Genomic DNA, 27899 nt, shown 5'->3' on the forward strand with positions numbered 1-27899 from the left:
TCCTGCTGTTAAGAGGCAACAGGGAGGAACGGCCGGCGTATAATGACGGAGGCTGGGGAAGGTTGACAGTGGTAATGACAATATTTGTGGTGATCACTTACTGATTATAACGGTAATGACAATGTTGGTGGTGATCACTGTTATTGATTATAATGACAATGACAATATTTGTGTTGATCATTGTTATTGATTAAAACGGTAATGACAATGCTGCTGGTGATCATTGTTATTGATTATAATGATAATGACAATGTTGGTGGTGAGCATGGTTATTGATTATATCAATAATGACAACAGTGGCGATAAGGGGGTGTAGGAAGCATCTGTGTCGTTCCATTCTCACCTTCTCTTGCCAGTGGAGGACGCCGATGATGACCAGGATGAAAACGCACACGCCAATCAGAGCAATGGCGGTCAGCAGGACAATATTACTGGGCGTCAGATAAAGCTTCGCACTCCAGCTAAGAGGGAGGAAAGAAGAAAATAAAAGACAGGTTCTCAACTCTACATGACTTAAGAGTTATACAGAAAGGCTGGGCTTATATTCTCCATATCAGAAGGTAAATGTGGATGTGCTATTATTAAAGAAACATATTTTGCCATATTTGACAATACAAAGTCTCTGTGAATGACTGAATACGAAAATATCCTGACAAATACGACCTATTATGGCTAAATGAATTGAGAAACGATATATCCGCTGTCAGATGAACCATTTAAATAAAAAAAAGATAAAGAGCAAAAAAATGAAGAGTATTTTTTTGTCTTTCGTTTTACATACTGTGAAAATATTCAATATGACAGAGTTTTTTTTTTTTTGAATGGTTCAACTGAAAACCAGAACAGACTCAGGGAGTAACTTACACTACAAGGAACAGAATGGCTGAAGTACAACAATACACCTCCTTAAATATGAATCAAAAACTCTGAGGAGGATACAGTCAAGACCCATCCCATCAGAACTAATAAACAAATGAAATATTAATGGTGCCGAACCAGAACTAGCAAAGGCGGAATACAAAAACAGCCAACAACGTGTTGCATTTCTGTGCCCAGTTTATGACCCTGATAGCTTTACATAACAGATAATGTCTACACAGTAATGTACTGACCAATGGACTGTAATAATGTGTGATTTATTGAGAGGTAATTTAGTAGCTATAAACAAGTACATGTGTTTATAAGAACAAGTGCGTGCGTGCGTGTGTGTGTGTGTGTGTGTGTGTAGTGTGTTGGTGTGAGAATATGTTTACTGCCATAAGGAGGGAGGGTTTCTGCCATCTGTCTCCACTCCTGGGGGGGGACAACACGTGGACCACACAGAAAAACCCATGGAATCATGGCTGGAGCATGTCATGTGGGTGTGCAGATATGGAATGCATGAGATCTTGTGCTCGTGTGTGTGTGTGGTTGTGCACGCACCTGCGGGGCTCGTTGTGTGGGTAAGGGATTACTATGAGCTGAGAATTGGGAATGATGGCCGTCCATTCCTGCTTCCTCATATCCTGCCAGACACACACAGAGAAATGGTGTTATTAGAGCCTTATGGCTAGCAATTACTGAAGGAGTGGAGTTCGAGGTATTCAGGGCAGACAGTGCAGAAGGTGAGTGAGTCACATCCTGTACAGCAGTACAATTTTCCCTCCCGTTCTTCAGGGTTTAAGGAACTTCACTCGAAACCCGCGCTTAAAAGCTTTTCAAAACCAGTTACTCTATCAATTACAAAGGTCGTGTTCCCGCCTAAAGATGTTACTGGCTGGCAATTACCAGCCAACGTTAAAATTCATCTTTTCCGCGGCGTTCTCCAGGGAGGACAGACTAATTCCCCGACAACACATCTATCATTTGGCAACATTAAGGGATGTGGGAAACATGCACTGCCACGCGCCCCAACGCACGCACATTCGCGGACAGTGTGTGAGTGCATACTGTACTTTACATTCCCTTCTACTCAGAGCCACCCTAATGAGAGCCCAGGGCTTTCCACTACCTATGCCCAGGCTATTTAAAGCTGTGCACTTAAAACACAGGCAGGCTTGTAAATTAAATAAATGAGGTCTGCTAGCGGCGGTCCCCTGGTGCTGCAGCCTACTTCCTACGGTTAAGGTCACCAGCAAACTCAGTGTGAATTATACACATCTCACTTCTGAACGGAATATTCCCTACCATTAGCCGGAACATCGTTACACCGCTGACGTTTGTGTGGGTTTGGGCACCTAGCGTTAACCTAGCGTAAACCTAGCGTATGACTCCTTGACACTAGGAAATGTCAACTGAAGTGCACGAGACCCCGCAGCCGACCTAGATAGTTTGTGGATAAAAATACTGGGGTCAAGGCACAGAGCTAAGCAAAGCGGTAGATTGTGGGATTTCGATTAGGTAATTGCTCGGGATTGTCAGAGGTAGGAAAAAAAAGGTTTGGTGGAATAACGAACCCTACGAGTCGCCTTGTTGTGTTAGCGCCTGGTTCACAATGAGCAAGGTCCTAAGTAGCAGAGGTGCTTTAGCTTCTAGGCTAACGCTAATATTTTTGCTCTTCAATGCAGTGCAGTTTATGCATAACGGCAGCGGGGAAATGGTGACAGTCTGCGCTTCTGGCACTTCGGCTGAGAGAAGATGTCTGTTTTGGAGGAGGAAAGCGTTTCTGGGTCTTTAGAGAGTGTTTCAAAGGACAACGCTGGGTCTGAAGTCGGGAGTGAAGTAGGGTATTGGGGAATGTTGATTAGTGAAGTAAACCTTGTGAGCGTAGGGAAGGATCCTCATGGGATGGAGACGATGTGTAACAGAGCGTAGAGAAGTGGAACACACTCCTTAGCTTACTCAAAATCCCTCACACGGCCTCCCAAATCTTTCATCCTGTGAGGGAGGGTTTGGAGGCAGACCTGAGACAGACAAATGAGAACTCTCCTCTCCAAAATCCTCTCAGAGACGCAGCGCTTCATTACATGTGTATACGGCACAGGTAGTCCTGGAGAGACAATACTAATGCACTCCCTGAAGTTCAAGTTGTTAACTTAATACAACGCCCTCTATTGATGTGATGAATTGCATTGTGTGGAAATTGTGAGCGGTAGTGAGCAGAAGCATTCCCTTACATAACTCGGAGGAGCCAAAAGACAACAAAGCATCTGACTGTACTTAAGATGCCTCATTCTGTAAAAGCCTCGCTCCCAAGGTAGCGATGGGCAGAAATCTGCAATGCAAATCCGCTTTGATAAAGACCTCTGTTCGATTCTTTGACAGGAGGGGAAGGGGGAGCTGCATCTTGAAAAGAAGTAGGACACACACAGGGATTTGTCGAGGAACCAACAAAAGGTATTTCAAACGGCACGTGATACGAGGGACTGGCGTCTGTCGGCCGCTCCGCCAAAACCCGAGGCACACGTCAGTGTCTGAGGCAGCACAAAGTGGGTGAAGGAGGAAGATAATCAATTCAGTACTGCATAATAGATACACATATCCTACGAGTACATCTACTTATCATACCGCAACAGGGTGAAACATGTTCATATCAACCTACTGTAACAGCTGGCGTTGGGCTTTAGTGGTTCTCCACATGGCTGCAGTGACCAGGAAGACCGGTATCAGCGCCGTCATCGACATTAAGACATGTCTTTTTTCAATTACATATTTACACGTGGATTTTTTACATTTTAATACTGCTGACAGATAAAGCCGACCTAAATGATCAAACAACACTGATAAAGTATATTTGCAATCATTTATTCAACATGACTGCAATAATGATTGCAATAAATGATTCAACATGATTGCATTATTTATTCAAGCGTTTATAGGATTAGCATTTATATAGGATTAGAATTTATATAGGATTAGAATTTATATAGGATTAGGTTCTGGGCTTGCTCATAATAGTGAAATATAACTTTTTGTTTTTCTCTTTTTGAGCCAATCTGGGGTGTATTTACTGATATGTTTTTGGTCATTGTTGTGTTGTAAGAACCATTTTCTGTCCGGCTTCAGTGTTTTACAAATGGCTTCAATCTTTCAAGTATTTTCTGGTACAATGTGGACCTCCTATTGAACTCAAAGATGGCTAATAGAACAGGCCCTGAGGCAGCAAAGCAGCCCAAAACCATGACGCCCTGCCAACATGCTTTATTGTTGACATTAGATATTTTGTTCGAATGCAGCATCTTCTGTTGCCGACCCTGGCATCTGATACTGCAGCCAATCAATTCCACCGCTGACTTGTCTGTCCAGACCATATTGTTCATCACCCAGGTGTTGTCTGGCAAACTTCAGTAAATTCATATTCTTTTATGAGAGTGTTAAGGGAAGTCGACGGTCTGTTTCTGACAGCTGTCTGACTCATGCACTTCGTCCTTGTGTGAAGCAAGAGATGCCTTGATGTGACCCCAGGGTTCTTTGACACTATTATGAGCATCTTTTGGTTAGCTCTTGGTCTGAATTTAGTAGGACAGCAAGTCCTACACAGCTTGCTAGTGGTATGAAATTCTCTATTTGTAGAAAGGAAGGTAAAATGATTGTCTTCAAATTGCTTGGAAAGCCCTCTGTAACCCCTGGTAGGCTTGTGGACATCAACAATCTTTGTTCTTACAGCCTCTGATAGCTCTTTTGATCTAGACCTGAAGTTTTACTACATACTTATATACAGGTGCTGGTCATAAAATTTGAATATCATCAAAAATGTATTACTAAATCTATTCAGTAATTCCATTCAAAAAGTGAAACTTGTATAATGTATACATTCATTCCACACAGACTGATATATTTCAAGTGTTTATTTCTTTAAATATTTATGATTATAACTGACAACTAATGAAAACACCAAATTCAGTATCTCAGAAAATTAGAATATTGTGAAAAGGTTCAATATTGAAGACACCTGGTGCCACACTCTAATCAGCTAATTAACTCAAAACACCTGCAAAGGCCTATAAATGGTCTCTCAGTCTAGTTCTGTAGGCTACACAATCATGGGGAAGACTGCTGACTTGACAGCTGTCTAAAAGACGACCACTGACACCTTGCACAAGGAGGGCAAGACACAAAAAGTCATAGCTAAAGAAGCCGGCTGTTCACAGAGCTCTGTGTCCAAGCACATTAATAGAGAGGGAAGGAAAAGATGTGGTAGAAAAAAGTGTACAAGCAATAGGGATAACCACACCCTGGAGAGGATTGTGAAACAAAACCCATTCAAAAATGTGGGGGAGAGTGGACTGCAGCTGGAGTCAGTGCTTCAAGAACCACCACGCACAGACGTATGCAAGACATGGGTTTCAGCTGTCGCATTCCTTGTGTCAAGCCACTCTTGAACAAGACACAGCGTCAGAAGCGTCTCGCCTGGGCTAAAGACAAAAAGGACTGGACTGCTGCTGAGTAATGTCCACTGATGAGTACATTTTGCATTTCCTTTGGAAATCAAGGTCCCAGAGTCTGGAGGAAGAGAGGAGAGGCACAGAATCCAGAAGTCCAGTGTAAAGTTTCCACAGTCATTGATGGTTTGGGGTGCCATGTCATCTGCTGGTGTTGGTCCACTGTGTTTTCTGAGGTCCAAGGTCAACACAGCCGTCTACCAGGAAGTTTTAGAGCACTTCATGCTTCCTGCTGCTGACCAACTTTATGGAGATGCAGATTTCATTTTCCAACAGGACTTGGCACCTGCACACAGTGCCAATGCTACCAGTACCTGGTTTAAGGACCATGGTATCCCTGTTCTTAAATGGCCAGCAAACCCGCCTGACCTTAACCCTATAGAAAATCTATGTGGTATTGTGAAGAGGAAGATGCGATATGCCAGACCCAACAATGCAGAAGAGCTGAAGGCCACTATCAGAGCAACCTGGGCTCTCATAACACCTGAGCAGTGCCACAGACTGATCGACTCCATGCCACGCCGCATTGCTGCAGTAATTCAGGCAAAAGGAGCAACAATTAAGTATTGAGTGTTGTACATGCTCATACTTTTCATGTTCATACTTTTCAGTTGGCCAACATATCATAAAATTATTTTTTTGTATTGGTCTTAAGCAATATTCAAATTTTCAGAGATACTGAATTTGGGATTTTCATTAGTTGTCAGTTATAATCATCACAATTAAAAGAAATAAACACTAAATATATCAGTCTGTGTGGAATGAATGTATACATTATACAAGTTTAACTTTTGAATTACTGAAATAAATCAACTTTTTGATGATATTCTAATTTTATGACCAGCACCTGCAGTTACAACTGCTCTTAAAAACACAGTGAAGCCAAATTTACTGCAACATTTCACATGATTGACAGCTGCATCCTTGCCCACAGAATCTACCCACAAGAGACTAGGATCAGAGTGGCTGCGGATCCGTCTTTTTTCCAATTGTTCAAATGTGTCTCTTAAACTAAAGATCCAGAAGCGTCTGTGCACGTGCGCACCATTTGATTGACATGATTATGTAGCCCACGTCTCTGCATGATATCTCTAAACATGGGAGATTAAACAGCTAAAATAAAAAGCCTGTGGCCATCCAAGTGAACATTCCCAAAATAAACTGGCTATACGGCCTGAGGAGACAGGCAGGCCTTTCAACGTAGGCCTTTCAGGCAACGATAAGACAAACAGCAGTAGGCAGTCGAAACAGTAGGCTGGTGTTATTTCTAGACACAATATGTTTGTTGGGGAGTAAGAAAGCATCAAACCATACAAGGCACATCTAAAATCCATACTGTAAATACATAAACACACATTCAACCATTACACACTCAACATACACTCACCTAAAGGATTATTAGGAACACCATACTAATACTGTGTTTGTCCCCCTTTTGCCTTCAGAACTGCCTTAATTCTATGTGGCATTGATTCAACAAGGTGCGGAAAGCATTCTTTAGAAATGTTGGCCCATACTGATAGGATAGCATCTTGCAGTTGATGGAGATATGTGGGATGCATATCCAGGGCACGAAGCTCCCGTTCCACCACATCCCAAAGATGCTCTATTGGGTTGAGATCTGGTGACTGTGGGGGCCATTTCAGTACAGTGAACTCATTGTCATGTTCAACAAACCAATTTGAAATAATTCGAGCTTTGTGACATGGTGCATTATCCTGCTGGAAGTAGCCATCAGAGGATGGGTACATGGTGGTCATAAAGGGATGGACATGGTCAGAAACAATGCTCAGGTAGGCTGTGGCATTTAAACGATGCCCAATTGGCACTAAGGGGCCTAAAGTGTGCCAAGAAAACATCCCCCACACCATTACACCACCACCAGCCTGCACAGTGGTAACAAGGCATGATGGATCCATGTTCTCATTCTGTTTACGCCAAATTCTGACTCTACCATCTGAATGTCTCAACAGAAATCGAGACTCATCAGACCAGGCAACATTCTTCCAGTCTTCAACTGTCCAATTTTGGTGAGCTCGTGCAAATTGTAGCCTCTTTTTCCTATTTGTAGTGGAGATGAGTGGTACCCGGTGGGGTCTTCTGCTGTTGTAGCCCATCCGCCTCAAGGTTGTGCGTGTTGTGGCTTCACAAATGCTTTGCTGCATACCTTGGTTGTAACGAGTGGTTATTTCAGTCAAAGTTGCTCTTCTATCAGCTTGAATCAGTCGGCCCATTCTCCTCTGACCTCTAGCATCAACAAGGCATTTTCGCCCACAGGACTGCCGCATACTGGATGTTTTTCCCTTTTCACACCATTCTTTGTAAACCCTAGAAATTGTTGTGTGTGAAAATCCCAGTAACTGAGCAGTTTGTGAAATACTGGCCTGTCTGGCACCAACAACCATGCCACGCTCAAAATTGCTTGAATCACCTTTCTTTCCCATTCTGACATTAAGTTTGGAGTTCAGGAGATTGTCTTGACCAGGACCACACCCCTAAATGCATTGAAGAAACTGCCATGTGATTGGTTGATTAGATAATTGCATTAATGAGAAATTGAACAGGTGTTCCTAATAATCCTTTAGGTGAGTGTAGGTGTTCTAGCATGTATCCAACATACATGCTAGAACACAATAAAAGCACACCAATTAACTAAACGTTCATGATTGACAACTCAAGGGAATGACTGTGAACCAGTTGCCTGGAGAGATTTCCCATAAGCGAACAGGCCGGCTGTCAAACTCTGATAATCGTCCACGGTGTGGCTGCCCAGAAGTGGAACCCTAGTGTATTCCAATCAACGCAGAGAAAAGACACCCACGACCTCGTTCACATACATTACCCAACATGTGCCAAACGGTTTGTAATGAAGAAAAGAGACACGTTTTGAACAAAATGGACGGCGTACAAGGGTAATTACGACAGCTCCCTGACCTGAGGTAACCAGGTCATCTGTAGCCCATCGGCTTCCCGTCTTGTCCGGGTTTAAGACTGGCAGAGAGCCCTGCCCCTCCCCTCTGCTCCCCTGTCCCTTCCCTCTACTTCCCTGCCCCTCTCCTCTCCTCCCTTGGCCCTTCCCTCTACTCCCCTGCCCCTCCCCTCTGCTCCCCTGTCCCTCCCCTCTCCTCCCCTGTCCCTCCCCTCTCCTCCCCTGGCCCTCCCCTCTGCTCCCCTGGCCCTCCCCTCTCCTCCCCTGGCCCTCCCCTCTGCTCCCCTGGCCCTCCACACCCCATCCCATGTTACACTGCAACATACTGTACCGTTTCTCCGGGGGGCCGGGGGATGCCCACGTACAGATGGTCCAGGAAGTTGGCGCTGCGCCCCAGGCCCAGGACTGTGTAGGGCAGCTGCAGGGAGAGGTGGGCCGACTGGCTCAGCTGGCCGGCTGTGTCGACGAGAAGACAAAGGAGCGGTTAGAGGCATTCAGATCCATAAACAAGCAGCATGAAAGACACAAATCAAGCAAAGCCAACATAGCACAGTTACGGTTAACAAAGGATGGGACAACAAGTCAGGATCAATGCAAATCAGGATCAACGGGGACGGACTGCATGGCTGGACTGCAGACTCACTTAAATCAAAGCCCGTCCCTCGCTTTTTACATTAACGGCAAGTGAGAGCCTCAGTGATTGATTATAGGACACAAAACAAAAAAACACAGTTTGGCACGGCTCCGTTTATGAGTCAAGCATGAGCGTACACCCGTCTCGAGAAAATCAGCAAATTACCAAGAATCACAGTCGTGAGAGTTGTAAATCAGGCCCAGAGTAGACCGTTCCTTCTGATATGAGAGCCTGACCTTGCTATTCAACCCTGAAACTCCTCTCTCCTGTACCTGATTATAATGACAGAGCACGTCGCATCAAACCACTTCAGAGCAGCAGGTGCTGCTGTGACCGACGTGTTAGCCGCGGATGCTCGGCTAACGTAAACCGCAGCACTATACCGCACCCCATCTCTGTCCGTCTCCCCCGCCTCCAAACATACTGCACTATGAAGGAAGCTAATAGAGCCAGAATTGTGTGTTACAGGGTTGAACTAAGACCTGTATTGTAGCGACACTGACTGGACAGCCCCTGCGTAGTCCTAGTTGAACCTGTACCCGCCGATATAGGCTGGATGTTGCACTGAGACGTGCGGTGTGTTTTGACATGAGTCCCTGCCGTCGGCTTAGTACCCACCAGGGGGGAATGGAACAGTACAGTCTCCCGCCGACACCCACTCTAGTCGTGTTCGGAATGAGTCGTGGGGAATGGAAGCGGTTTCATTATGTTCTAACCCGGGGCATCCAATATACTTCCGTGTACAGTTCCAGTGAAAACTCCAGCAAAGTCCCTTGGCGGGGAAGAGAGTGAGACAGCTTAATGATGCTATTAAAAAGAAAAACAATTAGCGCTGAGCGCAAGCCTTTCTTCAGTAATGAGAAGAGACGGAGTGCCTTTAAAATCACAGTTTAGAGGTGTTACCCCGCAGGAGAAAGGACCAAGGAAAGCTAATTACTTCATCCAGGAACATAAAACCGCTCTCTGCGTTCTAAGCGCCAGCCTTGCTCTGTTCTGTTGTATAAGAGCTGAAGAAGGTGCATGGTTTTGTCTGATGTCCAATGACGACGGGACTCTGGGAAACAGCACATTAGCTGGCAGAGAGATGTATACTGCTTCATCAGCGCTAGGCCACTCTGCAGACCAAGTGGTCCTAAAAGTGTCCAATGCATACAAATCTAGGCGATTATTCATGTGTCGCCTTTATGTGTTGTCAAGTCCAGACACAAATGCACGCTGGCAGACTGGGAAAGCTCGCTGTGGGTCTGAAGGAGAAACAGCAGCCATTTTGGGCTTAACTGGGGACCTTGGCGACAGCAGTCTGTTGCTGTGGGGTAAATGTTATTTGGGGGATGCGTCACGACGCGCATGGGGAAACTAGCAAGGGAAATGTCACAGCGCTGCAGGCAAGGGGATGTGTCACGCTAAGACAGGATGCTGGCTTACGGATGGCCGCTCCGCAGGTGGGGAGCATGGGGCTGGAGAGAGGCCATGCACTGAGGCATGGGGGGTGGGAGAGGGGGGGGGTTGTGAATGCTGCAGGCTTCGGCAGGGCGCATGCGCATCTCCCTGCAGCTTAGCCGTGGCCCTCATGCAGACGTTGGCGGTGTGCTCCAGCCAGCGGCATGTGACCAAAAGCCTCCAGGCCCCCGCTGGGTCCACAAAGACCGAGCGGCGTAGCCAGCCATCCAAACAGTTCCAGAAGAGCAGGCTTAGTCGGAGAACCTTTCCCTTCCGCAGGTTATCACTCCCAGTCATTCCCCGGCTCTCGCCAATCTTGGTGGGACCGTCACGAACACTCAGAAGGGCTTGCCGCCGGATTCCAGCGCCCCCAGGTGTCGCCTGTGTGTGGCAAACCGAGCAGAATACAAAATCGCTCCAAAAGCAACCCACGCGCACCCAAGTACAATCCATGTGCATCCAAGCTGGCCGCGCACGCACCAACACGACTGCACGCCAAAGAGAACCCCCCCCGCAGCTTCAGAAGAAGGTAAAAGCCTGACTCAGACCATAGAATTTGCAGAGCTGGCGCTACCGTGCCAGACGAAGAGAGATGGAGACGTGCTTAGAGACGAGGGCCAGAGGAATGTGGCCAGCTGAGTGAAGGGAAAACTTTTCTATGCTGTCCTGCTCAACCACTCACCCACAAATGCTATGCTTGTGAGCGAGGGAAAAATTTCACAACACCTGTGATTTTTTTCTTAGTATTTTTGGTATGCCCAATTTGCATTTTTGGTTGTGCCTCATGGCAGCAACTACCTGGTAGGTTTGAGCGAGTCGAGTGAAACGCGAACGTGATTCCAGCCTCTGTTTCACATCAAGCCGGTCGCTCATCCAGGATGTCTACGCCAGCACACATGCTTCGGAGTAGAACGCATTTCCTGGCCTGCAACCACGATTGAGTTGGCCGGCGCCCATCGCAATTCAACCCTGACCTCCCTCTCGAAGAGATGCAAAGAAGCTCAACGGCAGAGGAAAACAAAAGGTGTATCTGGAGTACTCTGCTCTGGGGACTGGGTGGCACATATGTAAACACACTGTGCATTATTTAAAACTCCATTCTCAATCAGCGAGTAGTTCTGACGGAACGCCTAGGCTCCTGAACAGAGCGTGACTCTAGCCTGGGCCATAATCAAGTCAATTTAGTCCCCCCACGCACAGACACAGAAACACACAAACACACATAGACACAGACATGCACATCAAACTAACACGCCGCAGGCTTTTAACCTTCATTGGTCACAGTTGGTCTCCCCCATAACAATGCGACACAGGGAACGCAGAGAGACTGGAACAACACTGTCACATGACAGCTAAGGGACTGTAGCAAGAATGCCTCTGTTCAAGAAAAAAATTTTTGCGTTGTGAACCAGGAGTGAACTTTTACCACAAAAAAATCACACACAAAATATTTTCTTCAGGGGCATAGACGCACTCAATCACATCTGGCCACGGATTATCTCGCCAACCTGTTCTGTGGAGTGGTCCTTGGGCATCCGTCGCTATAGAAACCCTCCTCTGCGCTGATCGGGTGCTTCCGTGGGAAGGACAGAAGGGGCGGACGGCAGCGGTGGGCGAGGGGAGCTGGAGGATTGAAGTGGTACACACCGAGCCACGGCTAAGCTCTGGTGATAGGAGGGGGGGGCCCTGGGGGTCTGCACAATGTAGACGGCAGATTCAGACACTGATTAGTTAAGGTGGGGGGGGGGGGGGTGTCCATGTGTCTGCGGTGAAGGAGATAAGTGGCCAAGCCGTAGGGCCCCGGTCTGTTCCCCTGTCTTATCACTGGCACCCTCTCGGGAGGGTAAGGCCAAATGAAAGCTCACGGCACAACGTCAGGACCAGGTGTTGAGATCTTCAGCGCGTCGGATCGTCGGGAACACAATTGGAAGATGGCGATTGAAGCCAAACTGAGATCCAGGTGTTGAGAGGACAGGTAACCAGAATGGATGACTTCAAAGGGTTGTTTGCTCTCCCTTTTCCTCCCCGCTCTCTCCTCCTCTTACCCTCTTCCTCTACCCCCCCACACTCTCTACATTCCCTGCCTTTTCTCATCACCCTCCCCCTTGGTGCCCTTTCTCAACTCCATTTCTCTGCATCTGTCTCTCCTGTCTCTTTTTCCATTGCTCGCTCTTTCGATCTCGCTCTCTCGGTCTCTCTCGTAATTGGACATTAGGCTGCAGTTGAGAAGTGTGCTCCGCGACAGGTTACTGTGGCGACAGAGCAGGGCTCTGTGAGGCAGGGGGATCCATTGCATTAGGGGAGCAAGATCATTAACATTGACAGACCACAGTGTTTGAACACGACAGGGGAAAGAGCAGTGACAACACTAACACAAAGGTAGCGAGTAAACTAGGAAGACCGGAAAAAAAGAAAGCCTGACCGACAGAAGGAGAAAAGAAAGCAAGAGGGAGACAGTGGGACTGTGTGTGCAAGAGGAACGGATGAGAGTGGTGCGTGGTCCTTAGAGAGGCATGAACAGTTGGACAGAACCGGCGGAGGGGTTCTCTGCTGCACAATCCCAACTTCTCAGAATTTGAGACAGGCCCAATTTACTGGCCTGACTGCAGAAACCCTGGAGAGAATCGGGGGAGGGAGCGAACAAAGCTCTGATCAATAATAATCCTCCCTCCCTCTCCAGTTGGTTAGCCCTGCTCAATCCCACACATTCAACACTCTCAATTGACTTCATCTTGACACACACAGACACACACACACACACACACCCATCCAGCCCAAACAGATGCAAAGCAGTGTGTGTGTGTGTGTGCTGTATGCCTGTCTGTGGGTCTTTCTGGCTATCTCTATGATCTCCAAGTCACTCAAGCGTGTCGTATAGAGACAGTCCAATCTGAATGGGAGTCTTGCAGTAATCACAGCATAGTAGTGTGCTTGTTTGAGTGTGTGCCGGCGCGCACTGGTGGTGGTGGGTCTCTACTGTCAATCCACTGTCTTCATTTGCCTAATTAAACAGAGCCTGTCGAAGTTCCCTATCGATCTAGAACAGTTTGTTCCTCCTCTCTTGCTCTCCTCCCTCCCTTCCTCGGAGCCAGCCAAGGCCGGCAGTGGGGTGGAGAAAGATGGGAATGGAATACAGAGATATATGGATGGAACGCCACCCCACTCTTTTTTTTTTTACCAACAGTGCTATTCATTTACCATCCCTATTTTCTTTTAATATATATATTTTTTACAATGTTGCAATTCCACTGCTTCATCCAGTTTTCTCTGTGTTGAAATAGATCAGCCTTTCTCCACCCCCCCCACCACCCAAATTCCCCCGCCCAGCTATCCCCTTCCGCTCCCCTCTCCACTCCACACCCTCTCCGTGTTGTCTCGGTGATAGCCCTCTGTCCCACCACACCACCTTGCCCATCCAAAGAAAATATGGAAATATTGATGGCCTATTAGACAAAGACGTGAGCCGAAAGACAGATGCATCAATCTGAGATAAAGCGGCAGAGTGAGCGAAACAGCGCCCCTCTGTCTCCGTATGGGTTGCTCATGTATCTGATGCTGTTTGGCTAAAAAGTGTATAGCAGGTGATACAATTCTTAGCCAAGCCAATTCTTAGCCAATCTGGTATGGTTGATCGGGAAATATGTCACACCATCGCATTCTCAACCAGTGGATGTTTCTGCAAAGCCAAAGTCCTCAGAAGAGAGTGCAATATCCGGCCTATGACCACAAACAACCTTTCAGGACCACCTTGAATTATTACAGTGCATAAAGATAACCCTGCCCGACCACCCTACCACCCACCTGGCCAGACTGCGCTGATCCAGCGTGCACTGTCCTGTATGACAGTCAACAAGCCGTGAAGGCACAAGCGCACGCACAGGTAGGAGGTCCCGTGAATCTGTGGACATTCAAGGGCCATCTGACTGACTCGTTCCGGCGGTAACTCCTCTCTTATGCAGTAAACACAACACACAGCTCATTGCACTTGATAATGATCCCCTGTCTTAACATCACCAGGGCCCAGGGTAATCAATCTCTCTGCTGAGTAAGCCTGAGACCACACCGCCTTAGCGGCAGGCCAAAGACAAATGCTGTAAAACCACTAGATTTACCACCACACCAAAACACTGTACTGCAGATTTACCTTCAAAACCCCCAGCGGATTACAGCTTATGTTATATGGCCTCCTGATTTATTAACTGGGGAGAATAACAATGACACAAATTACACACAACCCAACAGCATGAACATCTGCCTATAAAGGAGGAACAGAGGAAACTATAGAAAATCTCTTTGCACTGTAAAATGTAATGGGCTAACTCATTAAATCAATTGAGCAGTAACTACTCTACATTGACAAATATCAGTAGAACTCAAATTGTAAAAGTGGTAGTAACTCATATCTAAATATAATTTTATTTCCCCACAATTAATGTTTTAAAGAGAAAAAGTTTGCTTACGGAGTAAATATAAGAAGTATTGGTGTTTTGCTAATCTAAAGATTTCCAAGTTGATCATTTCATATTTTTAAGTCTACTTAACGTTTATTATATACGTTGTTCAATTATATAATGCTTTACATTTTTCCTTAAAATAAAGTGGTAGTCAGTATAAAACACTTGATGAGGTGTAATTGATATGAAAGCTGTAAGGCAAACTGATGTTCATTAATGAGTTATTCCCATCACCAAAGTTATGTGCACATCAGAAGACAATTTAGCATTCAGTACTGCTTACAGATTTACCTCCAGTTACCACAATGAGCACTGTGCATGAGCTAACATGGGATTAAAATGACTAGCCACCAAATACAAATAACCCAAATACAAACACAGGCTAGCCACCAAATGCAATCAAAACAGAGAGCAATGACTTGCACATCATATATTCAAATGATGGCATTCTGTTCTTCTTTACATTTTACAGCGTCTACTCTTTTGGAAACATTGGGTTGTACTTCCACTGGAAAGAAATGAGCAAAAAAGGCTGATTTCACTACAGAAAATATCAGTGTTCAAGTAACTTGAAATGTTTCAGTTCAGAAGACAATGCAAAATATTGCGTTGGCAAAACTGTTTTTAAAACTTATAAAAGATAATACAGATGGACATGTAAGCTTATTACTTTAGACATTGTCTGTCCAGTAGTCTGACTTGGGCAACTCAAACATCGAGGGAACGGTTTCCACTAGCGCGTTAGAGAGGACTCGGGAAGCTCAGTCGATTGCGATCTATGGCATACATATTTTACAAGACACTTCGGAGAAGCTCACCAAAGCAGCCCGGTGGGCTTAATGTAAATCTGTGCGGTACAGTGAGCCCGAACACAAACACCACCAAGGGAACTTCTAATACATCATTCAGAACTCAAAGCAGGTACCCGTTCAAACGCATGAGTCACGCGGATGGAGATGGGGCGACGTTATCTCCAACGACAGCTAACATAGCGTTTGACCATTCAGAAAAAAACAGGCTGGTGACGTAGGCTTCCCTCCGCCTCCATGTGAGTGAGAGAGCCTCACATTTACACGGTCCGACAAGGAGTCAGAGGGATTTATGAACCTGCGCACGTTTTCCATATTTGGCCACATTTTCCACATTTTCTAATATTGCTCATGTCTAATTTCGTGAGTGATTCAAACAGCCAGAGGGGTGAGGAGGAGCCGCCAATGAGAGGTTCAGATGGAGAGCCGGTTCTCGGAGGGCCAGGCTGCACACAAATTAACTACCACTCCACAGAGTCAATCAGGCATGCAAACAAACACACACACACACTCCCTCCCTCAAGGGCAGGAATGCATGCATGTTTATCCGCATTATAGACTCACACAAACATGCAAACAAAAAACAAACACACACACACTAACTCCCACACATACAATAAAACACATTTAACTGGAAGCCACACAAGGCAGGCAGAGCTAGCATTAATATTCCGCTGATTGATATGCTAGCCCCAGGTGGAGGTGTGGAGATGGAGACCGCCTGGGTCCTGGGGATCGATACGCGGGTGGCTCGGGCAGAGCAGCCAGGGATCATCCGACAGTAGCTGCCTGCCAGGGCTTTTAAAACCCCCTCCACCCGTTCCTTCGCCTGACAGAGACAGGGCATCCACAGAAATGCAAAGGCTAACCGGCACAGCTAATGCTTGCTTCATGTCTGGCACCCCCCGGGTCGAGGCCGGGCCCGCACGCTGAGAGCATGTGGCGACGTATCTGATCAATTCATCACAAGGCTCATGCTACCCTCCCCTGTACAGAACTGGTCTCATTCAGTGCAATGAGAGCTAAAAGATACCCGGGCAAAAACTGGACTGTACATTCTGCTGATGGGTCAGCCTGCCCGCTAAGACCATACCATTAGCGCTGACCTTTCCCGCAAGGCAGAAGCCAGGCGTGATCAGTCACTAACACATGGGACGGTAACATATGGGGTCACAGAGGGGGTCTCCGACCTTTTCCAGCATGAGGGTGACTTAAAATCAAAATGAAAAACATAACTGAAGTAGCTCACAGGAGTTTTCTCCTTTCCCCTGCACCTCCTCTAGGTCCTTAATGTATGGAGGGAATGTATTTCACTGGGTTTTCGGAGATTATACCTGTGTAAATTAAGGTTAATAACCACCCGTAAGGGTCAATGTAGCATCTGTTAGTTATTTTCCTACCAAATTATATTTCCCAATTTCCCAATTAAGTTTTCCCGGTTTAATTTGCACTGAGAGAGAGGAAATGAAATTGGATGATTTGAGTCTATGTTACTGATTCAAAAACATCAGATGGGGAGAACTGGAAGAAAACCAAACATTCATTTTGTTTTAATTGCACACCTGGCCCTTTCCTTGCACATCCAATGAAAGAGGAGCGCGTAGGTCGAGTGATGTGATGCACATTGAAGGACAACGATTGCAACGAATCAAATCACAGCCATCGTTGCATTTTAAGCTGGCTACACATTAGAACAATAGGAAAAGTTGAGCGCCACAGGTGCAAGAAACAGGTGCAACCGGTGCAAGTAAAACAGACAGATAAACAGGTGTATTCATTCTGAAACTCAAATTGCCTGATACGGTCAGGTTTGGCTTTTTAAGGCAAACAACGCCTAAAAGGGATTCGTATAAGGTCACCTTTGTGTTGATTACAAAGTAGCTGGGACTCAAGGTGTCTGACAGTTGTGAGATTTGTTTTTGACTTGAAAATTGCATGTAGCCACCAATTTAGAGCTGTTTGACCCGCAACTCATGACCGGACTGTGAGTGGCTGTTAACTGGAGATGGACCTGTTAGAGTCCTGTTTTACAGTATGAACAGAGCTGTACAAGACTACAGGAAAAGTTGGGCCATTTACAGAGGGTCACCAATGACTCCTAGCCTGGCGAAAAACAAATCGCACACGTGCGTGCGTATATGAATGAGAGACCGACAGGCTTGGTGAACGCATTCATTTCCCTCCAAGCTCCCGATAAAATCAAGCCTGTCAGACCTCCTCCAGTACTTTCCCTATATTTTCTTGTCCTCTCCACTCTCTCTGTCTCATTTATCCGGATCTTCATTCCATTACACCTGCATGTAAACCACTCGTTTTCTGCCGTTTCACCTCTCCCTGGAACACGTCTCCTCCATACTCCTCGGCCTTCCCCATCCATTAATGTATGACTTGCATCCCTCTTCATCATCTAATCTCTATTTTCCCACTCCTCATCGAATACTGAAGGGTAAATGAAGTGCACGGGGCCCCAGGAGGACAGAGCCGTCCACGTGTCATCGCTCAATTTAGGCAGTCTACCTGGCTTCTCCAAGGGCCCCTAAGCCACAGAATAAATACACTTTAAATCACTGGGCACCCGCCCATGTAGTCCCGCGCTGCACTTTATTACCGTTAAATGAGGGGCCTGGGGAATAACTCAGCCGAGGCCGACCCAGTCCATCTCCATACGTTAGAGTACATAAACTCCGCCCCCTGGGTGTTTCCCTCAGTTAGCGTCGGCCCTGCCTTTCGCTCTCCTTCTCACTGGCCTCCAGGCAAGGCGTCGGGGCTGATACCCAGACTGCTAGATAACCTGTTCAAGGACAGTCGTCTGGCTCCTTAGTCCGCCGGGCTGAGCCGGCACAGAGGGGGTTGGAGGGCAACCCTAAACCGCCGCATGGGGGGGGGGGGGGTGGTGCGACGAGGGCGTTTAATTCCAAATCTGCTCTTTAAAACAGGCAATTCAAGCAGCCTTAAAATAGCCTCGACCAACGCGTGACTGCAGATACCCGGTAAACAAACTCGACAGGGAGAGCAAGGACATTTTGCCCTTTCTGGAAACTTCTCTCTTCTTCCAGTCTTCCATTGATCTGCTGCACAATCCTATGGGCGTCCTAGACCACCTGGTTAAAGTATGCTTAAGAGCATTTTAAAAAAAGTGTCCATGTTTATCCATGTTTAAAGTACTAAGAAGTAGATCATTGTTGTTAAACGTGTGAGTTTATATTCATATCGATTATGCAAAATCCAGTATTTAAAACCGATCAATCTAACCTCTGTTTTAAACACTTGATTTTGTCACATGTAAAACACTTCACTGCTACTTTCACATTCATACAATGTGAACAAATATGAACAGCCTTCTTTGTAAAACCAACTGTAGGCCATATACCATTGATCACCCCTTTGACCAAGGAAATTGCCGAGCCTTGTTCAGGGAGCGGGATGGTTTCAATACGATATAATTTTTTGTCAATCTTGTTTCGTCTTCAAAACCAATGTTGTAAGAATAATTCAGGAGCATGATCATGGGACAGAGTGGAGTTACCAGAACAATTTGAGGATGCTGGCCTTACAGGCATCAGTCTAGGACAATCCACCAACTCCCTCGGATGGCCTGGGTGACTGTGAAACTAACAGTGTGGGGTTTGACTGTTTAAATAGCACATTTCTACTGTTTAAATAGCACACTGTTTAAATAGCACATGTTTTCCCTTTGCTCTATGGATTTCAGCATCATACAAAATATTTCATGTTTACCATGATGGAAACCCATTATTTGACATTAACAAAACGTTACATTTTAACAGGATGTGCAACCTAAACCACCCGCTTTGATTACTTTTGATTCACTGTGATTACTGATAATTACAGGATGAGGGATAGACAAAACAGTAGTATGTGTCTCCTTCTGTTTTCATAAAGTATTACCAATATTCCAAAATATTGCTGCCTTTTTGCAGGTTGTCTTTTAACTAAGGATTTAAAGATACCTAAAGTGTTTTGGAATTATGTTAAACCAGCCCAATACATTTAGAAAAAAAGATATTCATCGCCAATTATGTTGTTAGGCATGTATGTCTAAAAAGTTACATTTATGTTTTCAGACATTTCAAACGCTTTCTGCATATTGAGTACTGATTTGGACATATTCATCAACAGAAACTGGCAACGGCATCAATTTCAACTTCAGTTTGACAGAAAGAAAAGGATTAGAACTAGAAAGGAATACAAATCAAACTCTCAACATTTTCAAAAGGTCCTTAACAGATAAAGACTAAAAATATCCCATGATTTATTTTTATATACACAAAATACCCAAAACAGGTTTCCCCTGCCTACAGTAGGACTGTTTAAGATAGTTCCTAAACCTTAAAACAAGTTCACCTTTAACGGAAATAGAGCCTGGAATCAGATAACGCAACATTTAGGAGGTACTGCACAAGCAGGGTCTGGGATTATTGAACCAAAATCCCAGACTTTCTTTAACAACACTCTGATTGATGCAGGCATTTACCTCTATAGCCTATTTGTGTCCCATCAGAGGGACTAAATAATAAGAAGTATTTTGCCTCTTAAACTTACTACTGCATTGTTGCCTATCCATTAATGCATGCATTCAACAGTTAAAAACTCAAACCGTGCTTCATTCCGTGTTTGCACATAGACACACAGAGACGATGGAATGTGAAAGAGCGCAAAATTAAAAGTGGCAAATGGAACCCAGGCTTTAAAAAGAAGGGATAACTCAAGTTGGAATCCCGTAAATTGCTGCCCTGAATCCATTACTCTCAGTTATCTGAAAAAGAATTTCTGTCCGCTAAGTCGTTTTGTGATTTGTCTTAGAAATGGGCCTGTCAACTTCTGGAGACCGTAGGGGGAGTTATTAAGGCTGATTCCACTCATCTGTCCTGTCCATTTCCCTGAATCTATATCCCTCAGTATCACCCTGCTCTTCACCGGCAGCAATCAGACCATGGGCAGGACCACCGTGGGCGGATGAGAATCCTTTGGTTGACAAAGACTCACGCTGGCGTTGATGAGTTTAGCTCAGGTGTTAAACGACAAGAGCGACTGACTCGTGGTCTTACGTCTAATCTCACTGAGGCCGTGAAGGCTGACTGCGCCAGGTGGGATACTACGACCTTTGGACTGTGGAAGAAGGGCATTCTGTCACAGCGCCGACACCTTTCTGATGAAGGGTCCCGGAGTGAAAAGACGCTGTTGAAACCCTCGTATTTGTCCGCCGCCACAGAACCTTGCCTACGGGCTTGGCTAACAGCGTCATTCTTCCGCCCTCCTCCACGGCGAGCCCCTGAACGCCAACCTTTATCTCGAAGTCGAAGCACGGTTCTTTTCATCAAATCTTGAGACAGGAGAAACCAGACAACAAGCCCTGTCTTTCTCCCCCTTCCCTTTCAACATCATATAAAGAGCCGAGCAAACAAAGCCCTCAGTTTCATAGCAAACAAACCAATAACCCCCCCCCCCACACACACACACACACCCTCTGTAAGGAAATGCTGTGTCAACATAATCAGGTCTGTCTGTGAGATAACCCCTGGTGAAATGGGGGGTGATGGGCGACAGGTCTATTATCTGAGGAGAAACACAGCGGCCAGGCTTCAATTAAACCCTTGGGGCTGAGGCCGTGAAAGGGCCCAGACTCTGGATGAACCGACGGCCCGGTTACTCTGACCTGCAACTGTGGCCCAGAGACGATCTCCAACAACACGCAATTACCCACAACATCGGGCAACATTGGGCTTCGTACCTGAGGCGTTCTTCAGGTAGCCGTTGGAGTCCACGGTGGTGTAGCTGACGTAGGGACCAGGCTGGTTCACACCGAATGGCTGAAAGGTCAGACACAACGAGCGTTAGTGTGGAAAAGACATCCCGGTGGTCCTATGCTAAAACAGCAGATCCTCCCGTGACGCCATTCTCCATGCGGACACCTAAATCCTGAGATCCGTCCCATTCGATGACTCACTCTGCGGTTTTGGCTGCACGTAGAGCGTGTGCGAACAACCCTGTGACCTTTTTTTAAGCCTTGGGGGGGATTCTGGGCACAAACCCCAGTGGCTCTGGGGAGCTTTGCTGGGAGTCCTGGGGGAAATAAACACAGGTCTATAAGCCCTGGGTGGGGAGCCAAAGCGGTGATCCCAGCAGACACTGGCTATAGTGAGCCTGGCATAGCAGCAGTGTCCATTAGAACCTCGGCATAATGCAGTGTTCCCATCATCACTCCGTTCTGCCACAGGTAAACTCTCAATGTTGTATTAAAACAGCACAAGGCAGCAAATCCAACCTTTACTTCAGTTTTACACATGAGGGAATTATGACAATTTTCTTCCTAAAGTAAATTACACTTTGGCTGGGCACTTTTCTGGGGAAGGACTGGGGAACCTTGCAAAGATAGAAAATGTGAGCATATTGTATTGTTCTGGATGGAATACTCTTGTTGGTTCCTAATGCCTTTAACACAAAAGATCTTCCTTCGCAAGGTAGACATTTTTAGATGTTTCATTAAATCTGATACTAATACATTTCAATGGATGACGATAGTTCATTATCAAGTAGTTGCATTCTAAAGTCACGTAAATAATATATCTCATAACATAGGAAAACCAGGAAAATGTACTGTACTGAACTGGGATTGGAAATGGAAAGTTTTTGGTAAACTGAAGAGGATAGTGTTAGAGAATAGTCCTAGATAGTGCTAGAGGACGAGACAATGGGTGGGAAGACAGAAGAGGAGCTAAGTGATAGATGTGAAGGATTTAAGGAGGAGGGGAGTGGGGCGAACAGCCCAAAGCTCCTGACACTGGCTAAATCAATCATCTGGCGCAGTCAGGCAATTGGGGTGGGGTGGGTTCAGACACACAGGGGAGAGGCAAACAAACCCATTCACAAACACTAGGACAGGACCCGTGCCAAGCCTGTCTTTCACTAGTTCTCTGGATGACGGACAACATGGCAGACATACGGGGACAGAGGACGCTTACCCTGACGTTTCCGGGGCAGTCGTTGGAGCAGAGTCCGCTGAGTACTGAGGAGGAGGGGGAAAATAAGAAGATTGAATAAGAAGTTATTTTTGTACACATTACAATGCAGTGGGAACAGACCGCTAAACAATCTCGATATTGAACGGTCAGTGACACCATCGCAGTTGGAAAATCAACCCGCTGCTAAACTGCTAAGTGGTCTGTAGATAGACCAGCAGCGCCTATAGCTTTATTCTACGCCGATTGCTATCAATGGAAATGCTAAACAAATACAGCGCACAGTATATTCTTAAGTTACTATCGAGAATTAATAGACAAAGGGCCAAGGGAAAAGTCGGCAGTGGTAAAATGAACGGGGAAAGCAAACATGAAGCAGCCAAATCCTGAATTCCTAATCAGCAATAAGGAAGAATTAATATATTACCATACTGATGGGTTGGTGCTGGCAATTTGCTCATTGGAGTTGAGCTGCTGAATACCGCTTTAATTAGGATCTCCCACCATGCATACACTGTTCTCCTGTGTACCGCTGAACGCTGCCTGCCTGCCTGCCTGCCTGCCTGACTGCCTGCCCGACTGCACTCCTTAATGCCAATAAACAAACGACTCCATTCGGAGCAAAAGCATTCCATTCTTCACCCTTCGGAGCTACTAGGCCCCAGAGAGACTGACTGTCACTACTGGAACCATGTACTTCAAGGGACTGACTCGTCCGACACCGGAATGAGATGACCTCTCCGGGGAGCTGTCTGTCAGGTCGGGTGGGGGGGTTATATCTCTGAGGTCGGTGGGATCAATACCGGCCATGTCGAAAGAGAGACAACCCCCGCGAAAGCTGCTTTTGTCAGCAGCAGCCCCAACAGTACACATGTGCAAGGCAGATATCCATCTGATCAAGGACTGATCTTTAATCAGCTCCAACATCGGCCAGCCATGTGCAGAGGACAGTCAGATCGATAGATCATAAAGGGTCGGGGTCTTCTTAACCCTGAAGGGTGTTTCCATCGGCTCATTTAATGAGAGCTTACTTTTGGTACTCTTGTTAAAAACAAGAAGAAAAAAAAAGCCCAACTAAAATGTCACTAGTGTTACTTGTCATCATGCCAAGTACCCAGAGTGTCGGTTCTGCGCCGAATGGTGGCGATGGCGTCTAATTAGAAACCGCTCCTTTTCCAAGTGGTCCTAACAAAGAAGTGATCCCCTGTTGAGCCACTAGGAACGAGAGGCATCGGCTTGTTTAAAGGACTATGGGGGACCATGAGTGTTTCGGGTTGTAAAGTGGTTAGTGGAATGGGCAAATCCAATCAATAGGGCCGACACAGAGACTCCATAAAGTGCCTGACGTGAGCGGCGAAGCGTGGCGGCAGACGTTGATGGCAAAGCACCAATTCCTCACCTCCGCGTCGTCCTTCGCGGCTCGCTGACCGTGCTGCCGCCGCTCCAGGACGCCGAGGCTTCGCTGCGCTCAGATAGATATCTCCCCCTGTCCGACCCTCACCTGAGTGACCCCCCCCCCCCCCCCCTTACCCGGCGCTCTTCGAATAAACAAGGACTTGATTCACGGCGTTCTACGGGGCCTGGTGCTGTTTATGCGGGTTCAAGCCGAATGTACCCCGAACGTACCCGACGGCAAGCTGAGACGCAGGGGACTTCACGGCTCGCGATAGCTCACCCTGCAGGACCGGCGCACCGTCGCGGAGGATGGAACGGGCTGTTGTTGTGCCTGCGTGTGTCTCAGAGTTCCTGTTCGTGTTCCAGCAGCACACGACTAGTGAACGCCAGGATTCCTCTCGAGGAAACTTAAGTGTATCAAGGACCTTTTGTCTGCTTGTCACTTTGAGAAAGGCTGCTTCTAGAGATCAGTGTGTGTGCGCGCTTGCGGGTGTCAGTTGTGGGAAAGTGTTGAGAACGGCTGCCCTTTCTAAAACCATGCCTATAAAATGCTGGACAGACAGGTCTCAATGAGTGAGACTAAAGGAGTAGCTTGTGCTCTCACACTTCCTCATACTGGTCACTGGAAGTTCAATATGGCACCTCATGGCAAAGAACTCTGCAAGGATCTATAAAAAAGAATTGGATGTGTGTTTTGGGTCGTTGTCGTGCTGAAAGGTGAACTTCCTCTTCATCGCCTGAAGGTTCTGTGGAAAAATTGCCTGGTATTTGGAACTGTTCATAATTCCCTCCACCCTGACTAAGGCTCCGTTTCCAGCTGAAGTAAAACAGCCCCAAAGCATGATGCTGCCACCACCATGCTTCACTGTGGGTATGGTGTTCTTTGGGTGATGTGCAGTGTTGTTTCTGATGGCCAAAAAGTCAGACCATAACACATTTTCCCACTTGCTTTTGGGGGACTTGATGTTTGTTTTTGCCAACTTCAGCAGGCTTGGATGTTCTTATTTGTAAGAAAAGGCTACCCCATAGCCCATCCATATGAAAAATACGGGACATTTAGCACATAGCCAGTACTTGCCAAAAATTCCTGCAGTTCCTTTAATGTTGCTGTAGGCCTCTTGGAACCCTCCCTGACCAGTTTTCTTCTCGTCTTTTCATCAATTCTGGAGGGTCGTCCAGTCCTTAGTAATGTCTCTGTTGTGCCATGTTTTCTCCACTTGATGATGACTGTCTTCAATGTGTTCCATGGTATATCTAATGCTTTGGAAATTATTTTGTACCCTTCTCCTGATTGATATCTTTCAACAATAAGATCCCTCTGATGCTTTTGCTCTGAGAACTAAACTAAGAAAATGTCAGGAAACAGCTGAACTTTATTTGTGATTAATCAGAGACACTTTAAATGATGGCAGGTGTGTAATGACTTCTATTTAACATGAGTTTGAATGTGATTGGTTAATTCTGAACACAGCCACATCCCCAGTTATAAAAGGGTGTGCACTCTTATGCAACCAGGTTATTGTAAGGTTTTTATTTTTCATTTTTCCCCCTCAAAGATTTCAGTTTGTTTATCAATAGACTTTTTCACATTATAGGTCACATTAAAAGTGGAAAAGTTGTGACATGATTTATCTTTGTCTCATTCTTTTACATCACAAAAAAGGGGTGTGTAGACCTTTTTTATCCACTGTAAATATATGAAAGTCTGTGTGTGTGTGTGTGTGTGTATATATATATATATATATATACACACACGATTCTTATCAAGGGTTCCCTTCATTTGTAATGTGAGAGGGCATTCAACAACAAGGTGACTAGCAATCCGGGCCACTGGCTGCTACCAGGACTTGGCAGGGATGTATTGTAGGCTGTTAAAATTGGTGTCACAATGTTATAACGCTGGAAGGTTTTGAAAGGCGGATTGAAGCCACGTCAAATGGCACGAACAGACAGACACACGCTTGCACAATATCGATGCATACAGGTGAGGCCAGACGTCCTAACCAGGACCGTGGGGCCCCCTGTTCAGGGCTTGGACGAGGGGGGCACCATCGTTTGGGTGGTGAGGCGCTGCAGGTGTCATCTGAATGAGACTCCCGTTGACGGACTGGAGAGCGGAGCTCGGCCTACACTAGGGAAGGCTCCTGTAAGCTACGTGCATTCGGAGCTTGTAGCTAATGCGGGTTGACAACCACCCCCCGGGGCCTGACTAATAAAGCGTGTTGCCCCACCCCCCACCCCGCCTCAAACAGTCCAGACCCTGCCCAGGAGATTCAGTCCGGCGGCTCACATTTTAATCGCCTCCTGTATCATCAGGGGCAATGTATTCATTTAAATCAAAAGAAAACACACACAAAAAAATACATGGGGGGAACCATGGAAACCAAGCTGACGTCAGCGAGCCGCTCCGGGGCGGTCAGGAGACGTCCCTCTTGCCGAGCGGGGATGGGTGCTCCTCAGACAGGGAGTCGTGTCAGAGGGCCGGCGGCTACAAACGCAGTCAATGAGTACTGAGCAGTCGCACAATGGCAGCTGAGCGTTCCGAGACGCCGCTTTCGTTTTCCTCAGGCCTGTTCCGTGTAGGTTCTGACCCAAGGCTACATGCCCGACAGACAGACAGGCTGGGACATACACACACCACACAATCAGAAAGCCTGTGCGCCACACGCAGACACACACACTCGCAGTCTTCTCGCAACAGCCACCGTTTCTATTTTACTATTAATAGTGTTCCCGAGTGACCACCTGCTCATAGCTGAGTAATCCACGAAGGAAGTGTGTGTATATGTGTGTGTGTGTGGGCACACATTGTCAATCTCCTCCCAGCCGATTTTAAAGTCTAGTTCCTGTCATGCCCGTCTTATCTCATACTTAAGTCACAGCGAAACCACGCCTGGCGCTTTGACAACACCCGACTACCGTTGTCTATGGATCATCTGCAGGGACGGCTTTAGCCGTCAATCATGCGCAGGCCGGAATATTCCATCTGTATCCAAAGAGATCGGCTTTACGAAGGTGGAGAGCAGACACAAGTGAAGTATGACTATCTAACTGGTAAATGGGAACCCTGGAAGTACTGTTCAGTGTTGGAGGCTGATATCTATTTTAAAACTGAAGAGAGTAAATCGAGAACTCAATGTTTCTGTACCATATCGCTGGTTTCCGAATATTCATCTAACATTTGATATTTGCCCGTTTTGGCCTGTGCCCTTAACATGTGAGACTCATGTATACTGGCTATTTAAATTCAAAACTCAACGTTACACACAACCAACCCCCGCCCCCCGACCCCCCCCCGAAAAGCCAAACACAAAAGGACACATCTTTATATTCTGGGAGAGCGTTGTGTGCAATGCCTTCATGAAAGTTCCCACATCTTGAGCGGAATTCAAATGCGGTCTGATTTCCTGACTGACAGCTTGACAGAGGCGTAGAGAGAGAGAGAAGAGAGAAAGAGAGGATGTGCGCCGGACTGAACAAAGCCTGCAGATGTTCCTCAATGCAGCTAATCTGCATCCTAACTAGAGAACAGGAGAACGTAATCAGCTCACACAGTTCTCTCTGTCAGACACGCGCACGCACAAACAGATGGATAACTGCAGACAGACACGCGCGCGCACACACACGCGAGTGCACGCAGACACACACAGACGCCGGTAACCTGTTTTGGGAACCTTTCTACTTTGACTTGTTTCACATCTGGTCCTTTTTAATCCTTGGCGAGATGACGAGGACTGAAGTGAACACTGGAGATACAGCTGCAACGGTTTTCCAAGGTACTAAGGGTGAGAAGACGTCATGGATCTGCCATTACACGCTCCCCGGGTCCGTTGTGTATCCCAGCCTCCTGATTCATCTCCACTTTATTAACTCTCCTAATTCAAGGGCCGGCTGAAGA

At 46.4% G+C, this 27899-nt stretch overlaps 1 protein-coding gene across 1 annotated transcript in view; it reads right to left on the reverse strand.

Annotated features, from left to right (window-relative positions):
- itfg1 (integrin alpha FG-GAP repeat containing 1) overlaps positions 1-27899 on the reverse strand; it is a 131616-nt gene that overhangs the window by 4013 nt on the left and 99704 nt on the right. Inside the window, exons 13-17 of the mRNA XM_034296425.1 lie at positions 22610-22653; positions 21379-21457; positions 8621-8745; positions 1423-1505; positions 344-461 (exon numbers count right to left, since the gene is read on the reverse strand). Coding sequence (XP_034152316.1) covers positions 344-461; positions 1423-1505; positions 8621-8745; positions 21379-21457; positions 22610-22653 — 449 coding nt within the window. The remainder of the gene's footprint in view (positions 1-343; positions 462-1422; positions 1506-8620; positions 8746-21378; positions 21458-22609; positions 22654-27899) is intronic.

Source organism: Esox lucius, chromosome 2 (genome assembly GCF_011004845.1).
Source record: "Esox lucius isolate fEsoLuc1 chromosome 2, fEsoLuc1.pri, whole genome shotgun sequence".
Classification (NCBI taxonomy): domain Eukaryota; kingdom Metazoa; phylum Chordata; class Actinopteri; order Esociformes; family Esocidae; genus Esox; species Esox lucius.